Consider the following 20,498-nt stretch of genomic DNA (forward strand, 5'->3'; position numbering starts at 1 on the left):
GTGTCCATTACCACCAACACACTCCTTGTTCAGTTCTGTCCACTTTTAATGTTTATATTTCTTAGTTTTTTTTCATACCCAGATTGAAAAGTAATGTTCTCATAGTTTTCTTCACACATTCCTATGTACAGTATACATTTCCCAGTGCAGCTATTACTTGGCAACTCAATTCATCATTAATTTTTTCATTCACCAATTCACTACTCTCGACCATCTTTAACACCTCAATTCCTCCATTCATCTAAAATTATTTCTCCATATTTCATCACTTATTGATCATCACCATTACCTTTCTCCTAGTAAACAATTCAAATCTCATTCACAAAAAAGTTGGTTTTCTTCCCAATTGCCCATCACAGCAGTGACATTTGCAAAGACCAGGCGACTCCCTTCCTATTTACATCACATACCAGTACGTCACATATCATTACTTCTATTTATCAAACTTGCTACATTCTCTACATCACCCATGAAATCACAACTACAACAGCATTACACCTTGACTTTCACTGGGAACACATCTCCCTTAACCACACCCTTATACTGTACATACTTTATTTTCCATTAAAAAATCTGTTCTGGAATCCCAATTTTCCACTTCCTGCTTATCTGCTGTTAGCAAACCACATTTGTGGGCCTTAGAATCAAAAGACTGCAAAAGCCTTTTTTTTTTTAAGTTTGAAACAAGCCCCTAAAGCTTTTCGTTTGTTACTCCACAACTAACCAAGATATCGAGGTGGGGGTTTGTTTTATTTAATTTCGAAGATTTTTGTTGTAAAAGTTTTGTGTACGAGTGTCATGCATTGTGGCCCATGCACGCTGGAGTACATGCATGCTGTTGTTTGTTACTCCACAGCTAAGAAAAGATATCTTAGTAGAGTTTGTTTTATTTTGAAGATTTTTGTTGTAAAAGTTGTGCGCGAGTCATGCATTGCCACCCATGCCTGTCCAAAGTATGTGCACGGTTAGCAGAAAGACTGAAGAACAAAGCGAGGTAGCTAGCAGTGAGAGAGAAGCACAATGATTCGCTCAATCCCCCAGACACATGCCCAATGGCCAAAGCAGGTCCACTCTCTGTATCATTAGTTCAGCTGGGTGTGGCAGGTGATGCATGCCTGTCATTGGCTGCTGTGTTAAAAGGACAATGTGTGGTGGGGCGAGATTTGCAGCCTCGTGTGACAAAGGTGAGCTGAACACGGTGCTTTTTGGGTACACAAACTTATGTATTTCAGTAATATTTTCGACCTTGTGAGTAACACAAGGCCACAAATCCAAGCTTTACAAGACAATTCGACTTAAGAGATGCTGGAACCAATAACTTCATTCCCCCATGGCAGCACTTGCGACCTTGTGTTTCTGAGGCCCTCATTTGATGCTGCATTGTGTTAAATTGAGTACCATAACAGAAAACACGGATTAAATTATTGTAATAACAATAAAAGGAGAATGTACTGGTATGTGTACAGTATTGTACATACAGTATTTGATGTGACTAACCTGCATCTAGCAGGATGAGGCCCCTGACAAATAATAATAATAAATATAACAGCAATGGTTACAAAATGTAAATAAGGTTAAACAAAGTTGTATGGAATAAAAGTCTGCACGAGTATTAATTTTATTAGCGCAAATCAAAACAAGTGACTTTTGAATTGGATGGGCTCGAGTGTTCCAAAGGTCCAGTTGATAGAAGAGGGGTCTGAAATAAGTAAATCAATCAAGATCGTAGCATTAATTTGTAAAAACACCGACATACAATACTCCAAATTGTTTCTTTCAACAAACAGTACTGATAATGTACCACCACTAACATTATATACCCAGAAACACTTTAAACCATGATTCTGAATACTGTGTAGTAATAATGAATGCCGTGATTTAGCTTTCATACATTTAACCCTTAGGCCCCAGGTGACGTTCCAGAACGTCCGCCTTTTTCCGCCATTTTTTTTTATTATTATTTTTGGAAAGGTTGATTTTTTCTTGATTTATCTCAAAGGGTGGGGATACTACCAGCAGCACCTTAACCCAGGGCTTAAAGGTTAAAAACCAGCATATTACCAGTGTATGTAATTAACCTTCCAGCAACAAAGATATCCTTTGCAACATTCCTTTACCATTTCCAAGGGAGCTAGTTTTCTTTCAAAATATAAGACCCCTATAATTATAGTCTATTGAGAATTTGCACAAGTAAAATTTAAACTTCAAATGGAACTCAAGTACTTATCCCCCCCCCCAATAAGTACAGTGGTCCCTCGGTTAACGAATTAGCTCCCTTAAGGATTTTCAGTTCGATTAGCTAACAAAATTTTGATTAACAAAATCCTTACGACACACATCAGCTGATCGGCTAGTCCGCCAATACAGTACAGAAATTGGTTCTATGTTTACATTCGTTTCCAGTGGAGTAAATATCAAGAAAGTTGGTCTCTTAAATATTTCTGCATTTTTATATTAAAATTATTGGTCATTCTGAAATTTAGTTAACATATTGATAATATAGACAGTAAAGGGAACAGTTTTTGTGCGCCCATCAGCTGATTGAATCGCCCAACAACGCTTCTCAGTTTAGCTTTCTTTGTTTACAGTGGAGTGAACATCGATTTTGTTGGTCTCGAATATTTTTTGCATTTTTACATTAAAATTATTGGCCATTCTGAAATTTAGTTAACAAATTGATAATATACAATGCAGAAATTATTATGAAACATGAAGAAGGCATTAGAACCAATGCACTCTGTAAAGAATATGGCATGTCATCATCGACTGCCTCTACAATCAGCTGTTTGATATGCAAACAAAGCTGCCGGGAATACGACATACACACCTCAAAGTAAGTTCAAATATAGTATTCTATTGTTTTTATTTATTATTATACAGTATACTGTACAGTACAGTACTGTATTTAGTTTATATTTAATGTTAATTCTTTTACCGGTATACAGTACTTTGTATGCATACTTTTTCTGTGAGTTGGAACCAATTACCCAATGTCCCATTGAAATAATAGATTCGGTTAACGAACGACCCTGTGGAGCAAATTTTGTTCATTAACCGAGGGACCAGAGTGAGTGTGTATACACACACAACTATTCCTCGACCTACGACCACCCGCACTTACGACCTGCCTCAGTCGGTACGACCACCGCTGTCGGTACCAAAATTTTTTCAAATGGCGCGCATATTTTCTATACCGAAACGTTTCCGTCCCGTACAAGAGCGTCGCATGGGCTGGGTCGCGCCGCCTCGTGGCTACAGCATCCACGCCGTAGAGCACTTAGTTGGTGTTTGGCTGTCGTTGTTAACGATAGTGATCGCGCTGTGTACCGACATTATTTTTGCATATAATTCACTTTAGAATGAATGGCAAGCATTGAAGTGAGAGTACTGGTGGTGCTCAGAAAAAAAGGAGACAGTCAATTATTTTTGAGACGAAAATGAAGATAATAATGTAGTATGAAAATGGAAAAAACAATAGCAACCATTTCACGTGACCTAGGCTTCTCGCACTTGACCAAATCTACTAATTTGAAGGACAAGGAACATATTCGGGAGGTAGTGAAAGGATCAGCACCTATAAAGGGAACTATAATAACGAAGAAAAGACAAGGTCCCATTCATGAGATGGAAAAATTACTTGTGATATGGATGGAAGACCAGATACAAAAGCGTGTACCCTTAAGCCTTCTAACCCTACAGGCAAAGGCAATAAGCCTTTTCGAAAGAGTAAATGTAGAAGAAGAACCTGCACCCCCAAAAAATTTTTAGTGAAGCAAATGGCAGAGGCATTTGCTACAATTAATAGAGGGATGCAAATGTTTGACGGAATGGGCCAAGATGCACTTGCTTGCGACAGGGAGATTTATAATGAAAAGAAAAAGCAAACTGTGCAGTCTAAATTGGACATATATTTTAAGAAGTCCCCCATTGCTGTCTCCTCACACCCCACCAGTGCTGCCTCTTCACTCCCTAAAGATGATCCAATACCTTCTACCAGCAAGTTTCCCCTGTACATTAACCTGTCTGAAGAAAGCGACATTGATGACCCACCCAGCCCTGTCTCCTCCTTTGCTTCTTCCAGTTAATGTAGTCTCCATGTATAATTAGAAAATTATGGGGGCCCTGTGTGCATTCAGCTGACTACATTAAAGGTAAGTGCACAGTAATACTGTATCCATTCTTCATTGTTGATTACTTTTACTGTACTGTATTTCATTTTAGATTTTCTATGTATTATTTTATGTATTTTCGACTTACCACCATTTCGACTTACAGCCTGGATTTGGGTCCCTAACCCCGTCGTAAGTCAGGGAGCAGCTGTATGTGTATATATATGTACAATGGTCCCTCGGGAAGGTCGTTCGTTAACCGAAAATTTTGTTCACCGAAACCATTGTTTCAATGGGATTTTGGGTAATTGGTTCCAGCTCACCGAAAATTACATACAAAGTAAAAAAAAATGCAGTAAAGTACACTTGCTTTGAGGTGTGTATGTAGAAGGCTCCTGGTTGATGATGATGATGGGAATTAGAAGTGGGGGTGGAGGAGAAGGGAGAAGAGAAGCAAGTGGGGGTGGAAGAGAAATCACCCCATGCTTCATGCCATCATTTCACCCATAAAATTTTAAGTTCACTAGGTGTAATTCAAGATTATTTTCTTTAAATCAACACTGCACTGCACTATATATTGTCAATATGTTAAATAAATTTCAGAATGACCAATAATTGTACTGTAAAAACATAAAAATACTGTGTTCAAGAGACCCACAAGCAAGATGTTTCCTCCACTGAACAGAGATACAAACTGAGGCCTTGGTGGATGAGTGAGGTGGCTGATGGGTGCACCAAAAACTAGTTCCCTGTGCTGCAATTATGTTAAATAAGTGGTTAAAATTACTAAAAATTTTAATATAAAACTTGGAAAATTATTGAATAGTACAGAACCGATTTCTGTATTGGCGGACTAATCTTCCAGCTGGCAAGCAAGCCAAAGCATGTCGAAACATTTTCGTATGAATTTCGTTAACCGAATTTTTGTTCATTAACCGAAATGAAGATTCTTATGGAAGGTAATTCGTTAACCGAGGGACCTTGGACTTTCTGTATTGGCGGACTAATCTTCCAGCTGGCAAGCAAGCCAAAGCATGTCGAAACATTTTCGTATGAATTTCGTTAACCGAATTTTTGTTCATTAACCGAAATGAAGATTCTTATGGAAGGTAATTCATTAACCGAGGGACCACTGTATATATACGAGATTTTCCAAGGTGTTCAGGCACTACTTTTTTCCTTTTTAATTTTGACTACACTTTTTACCTTTTTGGTGGTGTTCATGCAATAGCTCATTATGTTGGCCCTGACACTTTAAAAAACTAAATGATTCTTGTGTCCAATCAGATGAGGTGTAATACAGGGAATGACAATGTATTCTTAAGAATATCAATACTCTCAAAGTAGATGTTCATGAATGGGGGGGGGGGGTTTAAATTGAAACTTTGTTGCATTAGATTAAAATACATTTCATAATCCCTGTGCTTTGCAAGATTTTACATATCAGGATACTATAATTGCCTGGCAATGATAGATCAGAAGTCACAATATTCTTTTTTTTTTTTTTCACTAAAGTAAACCGCCATCAGATTGAACAAATTTGGAAGAGGGGGTGGAGGAGGTTTGGACTGTAAATTTAAAGATTTTCTAGTTTCTAAGGCATAGAATCCAGAAAATTCTCCTTTAACTAAAAAGTGGTAGTAAGTAGACAGGGTAGGCTCCTCCCCCCCTCGAGTAGGCTTTGACAAAAATAAACATTGGGTCCAATTGTACCCACCGACAGGGTGGGTGTAAGTGAGGACAAGATGGTACCATCCCTTCACAAGTAAACAGAATGATCAGCACATTAAATTCCTCAGAAGGTGCTGCTGTAAAACCAAAAACTTGTGATAAGAGATGAGCAGCTAACAAGATTGCAGAGGTCCTAATACCTTCACATCAAAATTAAAAGCAACAGTCTTTACTCACATGAATTATTATTATTAAATAAGATGGCTCATAGCTTCTCTTCGTCTAGACCAAACTTAAGGAAATAAAATACAGGCCGCTCTTCGCCATCAATATCCTTGTAGTCACCAATTGCCACCAAACCCTCGGGATTCATTGACTCCCCTGTGAAGAACTGTAGATTCTTGAAGTTCTTAAGCAGATCAGTTATAGGCTTCTGAATTGATGCCAGTTTATCAGCCTCAGGTGTGCCCTCCAGTTTTCCCTTCAATCTTTAAGAAGAACAAAAAAATACTTTAATTGGAGCCCAATACTTACATTCATGACAAGAGTATCTTCTAAGGCACACAATCTCACCACTCTTAAATCTTTTTTTCCTCACATACAGTATTCAGTTATCTACCACATTACAATGGAGAGAACCAAGTTTGCTTCCAAGGAGTCTCATTCTTATTAAATTTAATTTCTTAGAAGAATGTTATAAATGCATTCCTTGTCCAGAAATTCTTTTGAAAATGGGCCTCATATGCATGACAGCCTGTCTGTAGTCGAATGAATGATAAACTTTTGGTACAAAAGGAAAAAGCAATGGCCAACAGTTGGACTCTTACCCTTTTTCACTTGTCTAACTGTAAAGTAAGATACTGGTACCCATTTTTCTGAAAAATCAACTGGGGGCATCCAATTCAGTGGCTGGTTGCAAGACTAAAAAAATGCAACTTGTGTCAGGATTCAAGTGCAATACCTACTTGACTGCCAAACCCTACAGAAATTCTCAAACAATCCCAAGATACCTTTCTTTAACTGCTCTAGTGTATGTATGCTTAACTCAATCTCATTGTAAGCACAGCCACAATGCAAATATTTATACAAGAAGTAGAATGTGTATAAAATGCCTCAAGAGTGAGCAAGACCCTACTTATGTTACAAATACCATATGTATTTGAGGAAGGTGGAAGCATGTCTTACATTTACTATCCATGCTCCCAGGATCTAATGCAGTTACCATAACACATGGCTGGATATTAAAAGATTACAATACAGTGCAGTATTTCAAATCTGGAGTAGAAATCAGATAGGAAGTTTGTTAGAGACATTTAAGTTAGAGCAGGGGAAGAATGTACCTAGCAGCACAGACTGCTTATACAGTAATATGACATATTGCTTAAAAGGTGCAGGATAAATAGAAGATACAAGTTCCAAGATGGAGTGTGTAGAAATTGAAGAAACTGAATGTAAAGGAACCAGCCAGTAAAAGTCCATTTTAGGTTAAGTTGAGCCAGTAGTAGCATAATGATATGCTTGTACAGTATAGGTGAAAGACCAGTGGTAGAAGTGAAAATTGGCCATGTGCTATCTGTAAGAAATGTGTTGGCAGTACAAGAGGTCAATCAATCAGAGTACTCTCCTCTACTCATACTTGAGGGATGCTGACCACAGCCCTCCACTGTAAACATTTTGGGCTGTTTTTATCACTCCAAGATTTTACATCTCTCTGGGGACCCATTTTTTTTATTTCATCCATGCAACCCAGTCTTTGCCTTCCCCTAGCCCCCCTACACTCAAATTGACCCATTAATATTGTTATTAGCCCCCACCCATAATTACTGTATATGACCAAAGTATCCCATTTTTGTTCTGTACATTTCAAGTATTTCTCAATTTTTGCAAACCTTAGGACTTCATATGTTTTCCTGTCGATATATTTTATTCTTAACATTCCCCTGTAACCCCTCGTTTCAAAGGCCTCTAACCTCTCTCTTGTGTCTGCTGAGTGTTCACACTTCTGACCCATATAACAGTCCTTGCCATATACACAGCAGTACCGGTACAGTACAGTATATCCTTTCAGCACCCCTTTTCTCAAATTGAAGTGTGATCCACTTCACATCCACTGAAATTGAAAGCGGGTCCCATACACATCCACACAATCCTCGCATTGCCAGGCAGCTTTGCCTTGAGGGCTACACCTGCTGCTGCCAATGGCTCATGTAATGAAACTGTAAAAGTTTTGGGAAAATAATTTCAGTACCTGTACTGTAATGTGACTTGGTAATATAGGAAATATAATACAGTATAAAACTGTAAAAGAGAAAGAAAAATGAAGAGCATGGGTAGTATTCTGTGTGGGAAGGTAAAGGTATATTTGGAGGAGTCGTGCTGTCCCCAATGTGAAGTCATGGCATATACAGTGTAGCAGCCACGTGTCTTTCAAGTTAGCTAGCTGGCTGGCTGAACTCACCGCTCTCGGCATCACCAAATGGACAGTTCAAGAGTGGAAGGAGCTATTTTTTTTTACATAAAATATATCCTATTATATTTTATTAAGTGCTACTTATGATTTTCATTGTTTATTATAGTAGTTTTTGCTCATTTTTGGCACATGTAAAATACAGAATAACAAAAGATTACAACCTATTCTTTTATTCACTGTTAAATCTACTCCTGACAACAAAGTTTCCTAAAAAGAAGTGGATTTCATGAACATAGCCACATCAGGCACAGGTATCCTGTACACTTCCACATTATCCACTTTATCTCACACTGCAAAAGGCCACCTATGCCACATATAGTGTACGTGAAAGCTTCTAAAATACAGAACCTTACTTACATCTATTTAAAAACAACAGAATTTACTGAAATTATATCATAAGTATGATTATTTTACTTGAAATGGTTTATTATGAGCTTATGTAAGTACCCATAATCTGTGTTAGTGTGATATGCTGGCTGTTGTTTTGAACACTTGTGCCTGTTTGCTGATGTGAATGTCCAAAAACTGGATTCCATCTGATTAACAAAGCTGCTGTGGCTTAATTAGTCCAAAGCTCTGGGTTTTACTGTACAGTACATGTACTACAATTTTTAAGAAAATGTTAGATGGACAAACAAACTGACACACATGCAAGCTGAAAGAATATTAATTTGTACAGCCAACACAAACTGAGAATAAGATGTTCCATACTCACAATTTGAGGTATTCCTTCATGTAGGCAAAGTAGTCTTTCTTACTTCCAAAGCCAGTTTCCTGAAGACGCATGTAAATTACAATATCAATACCAGAAACGACATTGCTTTCTGTTCCTTCATCAGCCTCTTCTGCTGAAGGGTTGGCACCCTCTAATTCAATATTACCCTCAGTCAGTGTTATGTTCTTGCCCACCACCATATAGAAGGCATCATCAACAAGCTCAAATTTGTAGGTATCTGTGAACATCTCGTCACCTGGAGAAAGACACACCATTAGCAACTACTGTACTGTACAATTGTTTGAAGTACAACACTGTACAATATAAGTATAACATAAGTACTGTACAGGGTTTTCATCAAAATACTAATCATGCATCACTGTACCTATCCCACTAACATATGGGAATGTACAGTTGCAGAAATGTTTTTCTACACCCACTGTAGTTACATGTCTCCCCAAACAGCCAACCTATAGGACCTATAGAAAACCTATCCACCAATTACATACGTCTACATACTACTACTGCGAAGTTGCTATTTGGAGACACGGGTTACCACAGGGACTGTAGCAACACATTTCCGTAACTGTACCTATCACTACTTAAAAAAAAATTAAAATTCCAGTAACGTGAGATTTTTATTGTTCCTTGTACTGTACACATTCAGAAACAAGAATGAGACTATAACTGTATCAGGTGCAAAATCCAATTTCTATCAACAAAACGGATCAAGATAGGCTGACTTGACTCATTTGAGACAATACAGTACCTTACCAAGCCACATTCTAATGATTAACTCTAGCACTAAATAATTCTTAGGCTAATTTATCTATGCCTTAATACAGTGTATTTTCAAGATTTCACAAGCTGTTGCAACAAACAAAATAAATTAGGTTAACAAAGTACCAGCTACCACATTTGTAAAGCTTGTTTCCCAGAAAAACTTCTTTCCCAGACAGTCAATTTGACCAAGAACAGCTGACAAAGCCATGAGATGCTTATTTCCAGTACAGTCCTAATACCAGCAGCACCAGTCCGACTAATTACCCAAATGTACCCAAATGTAGCCGCAATGAAGTCAAATAATGGTCCTACATGAATAAATCGGACTGCTAATCACTTCTCAACTAGTATTTGGTGTCACAAAGTCACAAAAAATTGGAAAACTTACTTTAATCTGAGTTAATAGATCGCGTGCATGTACCGACGGAGCGAGGAATTACCCAAATGTAGCCGCAATGAAGTCAAATGATGGTCGTACAAGCGTAATTCGGGCTGTGAATCACTTCTCGATTATTACTTGGTGTCAAAGTAAAAAAAATTGGTAAACTTAATTTAATCTGAGTTGTGTTGTGTTAGGTTAGATTAGGTTAGGTACACATGCACTTGATCTATTAACTCAGATTAAATTAAGTTTACCAATTCTTTGTGACTGACACCATATACTAGTCGAGGAGTGATTGGCAGTCCGATTTAGTCATCTAGGACCATTATTTGACTTCATTGCGACTACATTTGGGCAATTCCTCGCTCCGTCGGTACATGCACGCGATCTATTAACTCAGATTAAAGTAAGTTTTCCAATTTTTTTGTGACTGTGACACCAAATACTAGTCGAGAAGTGATTGGCAGTCCGATTTATTCATCTAGGACCATTATTTGACTTCATTTCGGCTATATTTGGGTAATTAGTCGGACCCCCAGCAGCACTAGTGTTTTTAGGGCCAGGCAGTCACCCATCCAAGTACTAACTAGACCCAACATTGCTGAACTTCACTGATCGAACATGAAATGGCATTTCCAACATGACACTACTACAGTACCACCTGAGCAATGTTATAAAGTGTTCTCAAAAGAAACTAATGTAATTTGGTACTGTATATTTCATGCTCATTTACAGGAAATTGTATTATCCACCGACTCAAATCTACAATTTTGAAAAGGTATAACCACAGCTCAGTGGTGTTAACTTACAACTTGTCTTAAAATGTCTTTTGATTTATTGTAATCGTCAGAAAGTTTCTGGTGGCATGATGAAAAAACTTTCTTGTTGCAAATAATGTCAAACTTTTCATTCAGAATCGATAAAGTAGTTGCAACAAAACTGCATGCAACAGTTAATTTAAACGGAGGTTAGATTCCTTTGCATAAAGTCATGTAATGCCACTGCTGCAGCCATCATTGGTACCCCAAGCAAAAAATAAAATTAATTTAATCATGTCTAATTACAGCATGAGCAGGTAATCCTGCTTAAGATTACTGTACTGTATTCATGATTCTACAATACTTTTTTCATTCACCAAAGTTTATTGACAGATATGTACACTCATTACAAAAAGTATATGATTTTGTGCGAGACAATATGACAAGAGATGAAGGATTTTGACAATTCTATGAAGACAACATGTGTTGCAGTAGTTATGCATTTTGAAATTCATCAGATCCATCTGTTAGGTACAGTACTTTTTGAAGCAAGTGTACATGAACTTTACTAGATTGAATATTCATCATGGCTAATTGTACAGACAAATCTCGCCACTTGTCTCTCACGATGGACAAGAAATTGTGCTCGTCACATCTCTTGCTCAAAGTTAACTTTCTCAGGAATCAATCAATTCTCAGATGTTGTAAGATGCAATGTAACGAGGTATGTCTCCTTCATTAGCCTCGTCCTAGAGTGTGTGTGTGTGTGTGTGTGTGTGTGTGTGTGTGTGTGTGTGTGTGTATATATATATATGTATACACACACACACACACAGTAGAAGTCCAAAAATCCGGACTGCTTGGGGATTGGGTCTTTTCGGATTTTCCGGATTCTCAGGCAGTACTTTTAAAATTCAAATTTAAGGAAGAATAAAGAAGAGATGAACATGAACATGTTCATTTTGATAGTTTATTCATTAGCAAATATAGCATGCTTCATTTATCAAACCAAGCAGTTTTAATGAAAAAGCTGTGAATTCTAAATATTATTCTTTGCCTTTTATATATCATAAATTGTAGACTTTCCAATGTCGTATGTTTCCATTAGAACAGTATTGCTCACACCACGTTCTAGTTTCTTAATTATTTCAAGTTTGTCACTCAATTTCAACGTGGTGTTCTTTCTCTTCACACAACGAAGTTTATCTACTTTAGGAGCCATTATTATGGGCTTGTACAGTACTCTGTAAATGGAAAGAGTAGGACTCAAAATATTGTTATATTACAATGGTATTCTATTCATACTGTGCTTGATATAATGCATTCACGGAAATGTAATATTTTTGCTGAACGTACGTATTACAGTGGAAACTGGGATAAAATCGTGACAAAAAACAATGACTTTCGCTTTCTTTAGTTCAAAAGATATTACCGTAATTGCTTTTCGAATGGTTTTCAGTTCAAAAAATGTTGTATTACAATAATATTCTATCCTAGTTGACTTGAATAAATACTATGATACCATATTTCTGAATATTTTCATTAAAATCCATCAAAATCATTTTCCTTGTCATCGTCTGCAGCACCAAACAGCGTCTCCCAGTCCTCTCCTTGAACAGGGCTAGAGGGTACGTGTTTTTCGAATCGTTTTCAGTTAAAAAACTATTACATCACACGTATATTTTACCTAAACTGTGCCTGAATGAATATATTCTCGGAAATAAATAGTAGTTTTGCTGAAACGTGACGTATTTCAATGTAAAATAGGATAAAATACATGACGAAAACAAAACACTTTACCTAAGCTTCCGATGTTCTTGAGATGTTACTCGTTTTTTAATAGTTTTCGGTTAAAATTCTGTTATATTACAATGATATTCTATTCATACTGTGCTTGATAGAAGACATTCATGGAAATGTAATATTTTTCCTGAAATTACATACGTATTACAGTGGAAAGTGGGATAAAATCGTGACAAAAACAATGACTTTCGCTTTCTTTCGTTCAAAAGATGTTACCATAATCGCTTTTCGAATGGTTTAGTTAAAAAACTGTTGTATTTCAATAATATTCCCTCCTAATTGACTTAAATAAATACTTGAATGGAAATATAAAATATTTTTGTTGAAACTACCCGCGTTTCAGTGTAAAGTGTCGTAATAATAAATGGTAAACAATTTACCTTCAGCACTTGGTGTTTCAGGCACGGCGAGCCTCAGTTTATAGGACGTAGAGCGTTTTTACCGAAGGTTTTGTTGTTCCATTACCCTCAAAAACGTGGGTCGACCTATAAACGAGGAATATCATAAATTAACGATTTCTTGGTCAAAAAATCAGGGTCGACTGATAAACGAGGGGGGTTATAGACGCGTATATACGGTATGTTGTCACAGTTTGATTGCTCGTTTTAAAGTGGCGACCACGTGGTCGCTTGTTGTCGCTGTGCAGCTGTGGCGCTCACGCATGCGCACATACACACAAAAGCCCGCTAAAAAAAATAAAAAATAAAATCGTTTCTGAAAAGTCCGGATTCTCGGGTGGTCCGGATTTCTGGCATCCGGATTTTTGGACTTTTAATATTATATATATATATTTTATATATATATATATAAATTATATATATATTTTATATATATATATATATATATATATATATATATATATATATATATATATATATATATATATATATATATATATATATATATATATATATATATATATATATATATATATATATATATATATATATATATATATATATATATATATATATATACTGCACATAACCAAACTACAGTAGTACCCCGCTTAACGCAGTCAATTGAACCCACAGGGTACCGCGTTAAGTGAAAACCGCGTTAAGTGAACAACAGAACATATTGGATTAATTCCAATAGAGACTGGCCCGACCCCCAAACTCCACTTTTTGACGACACACAACTATGTTGTAGTAAAAATTTTATCTTAACTTTATGATGGTATGCACACACAATTAATAATTAAGAGAAATATCAATAATATTAGGTTTTTTAACACTTGCATTAGTAGAAAAGATGGCTGGGCACACGGGGATGGGGGGTTGGTTCCAAGGCAGAGGGCAGATTATTGGCCCTCACCTGTATCAATTGTATCACTATCCACCACAGAGGCTTGCAGGGCCTCTTTGTCAAACCCCTCAAAGGCCATATAAGTCCATATCCTCACTATAATTATCACTATCACTGACTTGGGCCGGCTGTGGTGGGTGAAGAACTCGGTAATGTTTTGATGACTGGGCGACCTTGTGCGCATCGTGCCCGCGCCGCTTCCCGCGTATATGATGAAAAATTCCGCGTTAAGTGAAAGTTCAGCTCTGGCGAGGCACCGCGTATATGATAAAACGCGTTAAGTGAAACCGCGTTAGGCGGGGTAATACTGTACACCATTCTCATATCAATTTCAAAAAGATGTTTTCTTTTCCCATTACCTCCCATTACCTTAAATTTCCTCATTGAAAGCAGCATGACAGCCATAGACTCTACATCCATGGTGAAATGGGCAAAGACCATCACCAAACTGTCTTAATTATAGCAGGAATGAATCACTTCTGCCAATCATCAAATTTGGTAGTACAGTACTTTGTGATTGTTTGATGTTAAAATTAAAAAATAATTTAGGTTATTAATCAAAGCACAAAGGGCTGCTTCGAAGGATTACTGTAAATTCAAAACAATGACAACAGCAAATCAGAGAATGGATCGAAATAACAGATAGGAGTATTTTGATAACTATTTCGTAGTCTTATACAGGTATACCCCATGATATGATATTTCACCTTAACGCTGTAATGATATCCATTGAATAGCCAGCAATAGCCATTGGTCGGAAACATTTTTCTCTAGTACAAACTTTGGGTTGTTGATAATCAAATTAATTACCAACTTGCAAGGATTCCAGCAATGCAAGTTATGAAACTTTGTTTCATAGCTACAGTACCGTTTCAGCTGTTGTCAAGCTAAGTACAAGTTATCTAGGTACGAGTTGGCGTAGGTACGAGTTAACTTTTTTGGGCAGGATTTATCTTGGGTACGAGATGACCCAAACCCATTTTTCGAGTATATACAGTAAATAATTCACCATTCGACATTACCTCCAAAATAATGACTATCCAAGAATATTGAAAGGTAATGTAACCTATATCTAAAGTCCAAATTGCAAAATATTAACTCTTTCTACATAAACTGTCGGGGGACGTGAAAACAAATCTTAACTGACCTTTCTTTTGTTAAAGGTGGACCAGGCGGTTACCACCAGAAAGAGTTGTTCGATTTTGTTCAATCTTTCCACATTGTTCTATGGATGATAGCAATAAAAATTATACGATAATGCATAGTACCTAATAAAACCTGACCTAACCAATCTAACAACACCCAACTTCCTATCAACTTTCTTGAAGCGGCATGGTGTAATTTTACATTATATTGGTGGACGTGACAGCATGCTCAGTCGTTGCATCGAAACAGAGCGGACAACAACGTGCGCCAAAACAGCAAATTTTTTGCGGGATTTTTGCAGTCAATACCCGGTTATTAATTTCTTCGCATCCAAAGCACATAGTGACATTTTCATGTCGTAATGGATATTTTGCCGTGACCAGCTAAGTTCCTAGTAATGTAATTTTACTGTGAGTGCTAGGAAGTTGGGCAAGGTTATGTAGATTTCTTTGGTTGGTTAGGTCAGATTTTATTAGGTTCTTGTAAATGTTGCCTCTGGTATTATTTTACTTTCAGACATAGCACGCCCAAAAGTTATAAACTACTGAAACATTTAGATCTCCCTATTCTGAGCATTTTGAACACTATATATACCAGGCAGAAATAGATAATAGCGACAATTGAATTTAATTGATTATAGTAATTTTCAGTGTTCGTCTGTGAGGAGATGCTCTCGACGCATCATGCATGCACTATATTGACTGACATCATCCAGTCGTGACCAATGAAGTATCGATATCATCACGCAAATTTTTTTCTACCAATCACGTTTGAATTTTTACAAAGGAAGCAGCCTGGGTACAGATTTTAATATCATTGACCAGTCTGACATTGGCCGTGGTGGAGGTTCGTTGTCATTCTTGCTCCTACAATTATTTTAAGTTTATTGCCGAGTTTTACGAAAGACGATCATTCTATCCACTTCTAACTAAGGTATTGTACTTTTGGACATGGCGTGTCCCAAAGTTTTAAACGATTAAAACATTTAAGTTTAAGCTAGGCCTACCAAGGGTCCGGGGTTAGGTTAGATGATTCGATTTCGTTTTCTCCCCCACCCAAAAACCCCGATTTCCAAGGCTCTCCCCCATTTTTGTTGTTGGTGGGGGGGCGGGGGGAATAAAGACGAGCAATTGCCACCAAAAATGTAGGTCAAATTCGTTTAATTCACACCAAAATAGGTATTTTTGCATTAGTGCACACAACTTTCCCACCTCATATCTTATTATCATATTCGAAAAAGACGTTTAATATTAAGAAAATTTTCTTTTGTTACATTACCATCGCAAATGTATATCGGAGATAGCGAACCCAAATCTTTCTCCATTTTCTTCCATTAAACTTCCGCCATTATCACCTACCCGACCTCCCACTGTGTGTTCCCTTCACAAATCGTCACACACATGCGTTCCCGTACACGTCACGCTGCCAACCATAAGCTTTTTTTTCTTTGCCACCAATTAAAATAGCTTGAGGTTTAATTTGCAGTATTTTTGGCCCAATTGGATTCGAATTTTATTTTGGGTCTCGTATTTTGAAATTCAAATTCATTTCCGACTATGGAAGTCTGCTTTGGGTGTCACTTCAATTATATGGAGTTGATTGTGCATTTTGGGGTAAAACAAACAAGCAATATAATTTTTAGATCTCATGGTGTTCTCCCAACCTCAGTAAAGTGTCCTTAGAACATAAGAAAATAAGGAGTCTGCAATAGGCCGGTTGGCCTGTGCATGGCAGCTCCTGTCGAGAGTTACTACCACTCTCTATCATCCATGAATCTATCTAGCCTCCTTTTGAAACTTTCCAGAGTTCCCGCACTTACTACAAAGTTGCTAAACTTGTTCCACTCGTCCACCACCCTATTCGTGAACCAGTTTCTTCCTATCTCCCTCCTAAACCTAAACTTATCCAACTTGAATCCGTTGCTCCGAGTCCTATCCTGCTCGGATAGTATAAGAACTTTATCTATATCCCCTTTATTGATTCCTTTCACCCACTTAAATACTTCTATCATATCTCCCCGCACTCTTCGTCTTTCTGGGGAATGCAAGTTAAGTTTTTTTAACCTATCCTGATATGGAAGGTTTCTAAGTCCCGGAATCATTTTTGTCATTCTTCGCTTCACCGACTCATGAGAATTTATATCCATTCTATAATAGGGGCACCAGAACTAAACCGCATAATCGAGGTGCGGCCTGACTAGCGCAAGATATAGTTGCAATAAGACCTCTGCACTCTTGTTACTTACACTTCTAGATATAAAACCCAATACTCTGTTTGCCTTATTTTGAACATTAACGCACTGTTTTCTAGGCAGTAGGTCCGGGCTTACAAGTACCCCTAGGTCTCTTTCACAAGTCGACTTCTCTAGGTTGATGTTGTTAAGGCTGTATACATTATAAGTATTTGTTCTTCCAATATTAAGTGTAAGAACGAATGTAATTATCGTCAAGACCAACATATGTGGCATTGTGGTAACTCGTTCCCTATACCCCCCGTTAAGCGAGAACCAGCTTCAGCAACCTGTTCGTGTTTTTTGTGTGTCCTGTATTTTGTATTTGCTTGGCCATAATTTTTGTCAGAAAACACCCCCGATAACAAAACAAAAAAAAAACAGGCAATTTCCGACGGAAATCAAGGTCAAAGCCAATCAAAACACAAAAATACACTAGAAAAACACAGTTTTGACTTTCTTACAGAATTGTGTGCACGTATGCAAATTTACCCCAAAATACACTGGAAAAGCATATTGGTCAACCCATAGGGACTCATGTCCGAAAGTAAAAATTTAACACTTCTTTTTTAATAAGTTCCATGCGCAACAGAAATATGGTTAGGTATGTTTACAGCTACAACAATTGACTCACGGTGAAATAAATGCCAAGTGCCGTCAGTCACGGTCAAACAGTTTTCGCGCTGTTCACCAATAATGGACGATTAGCCAATAAGATTGCACTTACGGTAAAATAGCGTTAGTAGGAACTTAACGGTCATGGCAAAATATCCACTGCCCTTTTAGTGTCATAGGATTAGTTTATTGTTGTTTCACCCCACAATTTCCTTCGTCTTTCATACCCCGCCTACAAAGTCGTTCTGGTGCTGGCAGTCATCAGCTTCACCTATTGTTTTTATTACTTACTATCATCCAAAGACCATGAGAAAAAAATGAACATCATCGAACCTCTTCTGGTGTTAGCAGTCTGTTCCGGGTCCGACTAATTACCCAAATATAGCCGGAATGAAGTCAAATAATGGTCCTAGATGAATAAATCGGACTGCCAATCACTTCTCGACTAGTATTTGGTGTCACGAAGTCACAAAAAATTGGAAAACTTAATTTAATCTGAGTTAATAGATCAAGTGCATGTACCTAACCTAACCTAATCTAATCTAATCTAACCTAATCTAATCTAATCTAACCTAACCTAACAACACAACTCAGATTAAATAAAGTTTACCAATTTTTTTTTACTCTGACACCAAATAATAATCGAGAAGTGATTCACAGCCCGATTTACGCTTGTACAACCATCACTTGACTTCATTGCGGCTACATTTGGGTAATTCCTCGCTCCGTCGGTACATGCACGCGATCTATTAACTCAGATTTAAGTAAGTTTTCCAATTTTTTATGACTTTCTGACACCAAATACTAGTTGAGAAGTGATTAGCAGTCCGATTTATTCATGTAGGACCATTATTTGACTCCATTGCGGCTACATTTGGGTACATTTGGGTAATTAGTCGGACCGGTCTGTTCCAGTACTATCTCTCTTGCTTACCCCAATTTTCCCTCTACTTCGTAACCCTAATCCTTAAAACGGATATAAATTGAAGTTCTACCTTACATCACAAGGGATTTATAAACATTTGGGCCTTGGTCGTTTTGCAATACAACGGATTTTTTTTCAAGAAAATTTTTCAAGAAGTTCGGGCCCTTCGCCTATCATTTTTACACATATTTTCATACTAAACACAAGTGAAGCCTCTAAGGACTTAATCATTAATAACATCAAAATAGGGTTAGAGTAGCTACAATTGACAACACCCAGACGTAACCTACATCTGTCATTCTCGACTACAATCCCATTACAAAAAAACTTATATAAATAAGCATTAATGTACAAATTTATTACTTCACCTCATAGTGTATGCACTGTAGATCATCTTACCGGTGATCTTGTCCTTATAGACCTTCATGGTGGGTGGATGATTGGCGCTGAGTATTGACCGGTGACAAGACACGGGCTGCTCGGTGGGGCAGAGCACGGAAGGACCGACCTAGCTGGGCCTTCCCCTGTGTGGTAAACAAACAAGTGACACACGCACGGCGACCACCACCATCAGTCTTCTCTTCTTCCTTTAATGGATTTATTACGTTATGTATTCCCCCCCATCTTAGGATTGTTCCCTTATGATTGTGAAGTGACTTGATTAGAATAATTTGTTTTGGAGGTTTAATAACTAGTAAGTGATAACATCTGATTCCTCCATTTCTTCACACTAGCATTTTTTCCTTCTTTATTTTTCATTCTCTAAATAGTTGGATTGTATTGTGAGGGAGTGCAGGTTAATGTCGTGATGCTAATAAGATTAACTTAATTAAAATATAAATGCAGTAAAAATAGTCTATGAATCGAATTGCACTGTGTATCTCTAATAACTAGAGTCTACTTAAAAACCTTCATTCAAAGTGCGGATTTTCTTATTGTTTCAATGTATGGTATGATTCTTTAAAAAACAACACAAATAAAGAGTAAGTAAGCGGTGAATGCTTGAAAGGATGACCTACAGTACAGCCTGTTTAACAATATGGTCTTCTCTACTGTGCATGAAAACTTTTTTTTTTAATTTGCACACCTATGTTGTGTGAAGGAAACTAGTGGCTAGTTTTAATTCCCTAATGCTTCTGATAAGTTTATTTTTCAGTGGTCCCACGCTAGTACTGCACAGTACAGGCCAAGGAATAATATTCCTTGATACAGCCAGACTAGGAAAACCGAGGGAAACCCCAGAGATGGTAAGTAAGGTCACACACGTGGTAGCACCCTTCTCACATCCAACCCATGTTCTAGAAGATATTATAAAACTTGTCCCATACATTCTAGAGCAACAGTATAATAACGTAATTTTTTTTTGTTTACAATTCTTGGAACTTCATATTGGCATATGTTTCACGACCAATGAGAGCTAATTCTTCATTATGTGACAATGTAAATACTGTACTGTGCAGATACAGTATGTCGATGAGGCCAGGTAAACTTACACTAGCAAAACCAATAGTATTCAGGGCGATACAAGAACATAAAAAGGGGGAGGGTGGGGGGTCCAAGAAGTTGTGGGTGAGGGAAAATGG

At 37.4% G+C, this 20,498-nt stretch overlaps 1 protein-coding gene across 1 annotated transcript; it reads right to left on the reverse strand.

Moving 5' to 3' along the window:
• Positions 1–1,606: 1,606 nt before the first annotated feature.
• On the reverse strand, positions 1,607–19,468 carry LOC121871869 (translationally-controlled tumor protein homolog). The gene is made up of 4 exons (XM_042374445.1): positions 19,315–19,468; positions 8,966–9,221; positions 6,018–6,268; positions 1,607–1,699 (listed from the first exon to the last, which is right to left on the reverse strand). The coding sequence occupies exons 1-3, from the start codon at positions 19,340–19,342 to the stop codon at positions 6,046–6,048; spliced, it is 507 nt and encodes a 168-aa protein (XP_042230379.1). The 5' UTR covers positions 19,343–19,468; the 3' UTR covers positions 1,607–1,699; positions 6,018–6,045.
• Positions 19,469–20,498: the final 1,030 nt, after the last annotated feature.

The sequence above is a fragment of the Homarus americanus genome, unplaced genomic scaffold, assembly GCF_018991925.1.
Source record: "Homarus americanus isolate GMGI-L3 unplaced genomic scaffold, GMGI_Hamer_2.0 scaffold39675, whole genome shotgun sequence".
In the NCBI taxonomy this organism is placed as follows: Eukaryota; Metazoa; Arthropoda; class Malacostraca; order Decapoda; family Nephropidae; genus Homarus; species Homarus americanus.

Excerpts from the sequence above, each read along its gene's own strand:
- LOC121871869 (XM_042374445.1), bottom strand. The coding sequence starts at position 19,342 with ATGAAGGTCTATAAGGACAAGATCACCG. Across the intron at positions 9,222-19,314 it reads CTATAAGGACAAGATCACCG|GTGACGAGATGTTCACAGAT; the intron begins GTAAGATGATCT and ends GTCTTTCTCCAG. Across the intron at positions 6,269-8,965 it reads ATGAAGGAATACCTCAAATT|ATTGAAGGGAAAACTGGAGG; the intron begins GTGAGTATGGAA and ends TTCTTCTTAAAG.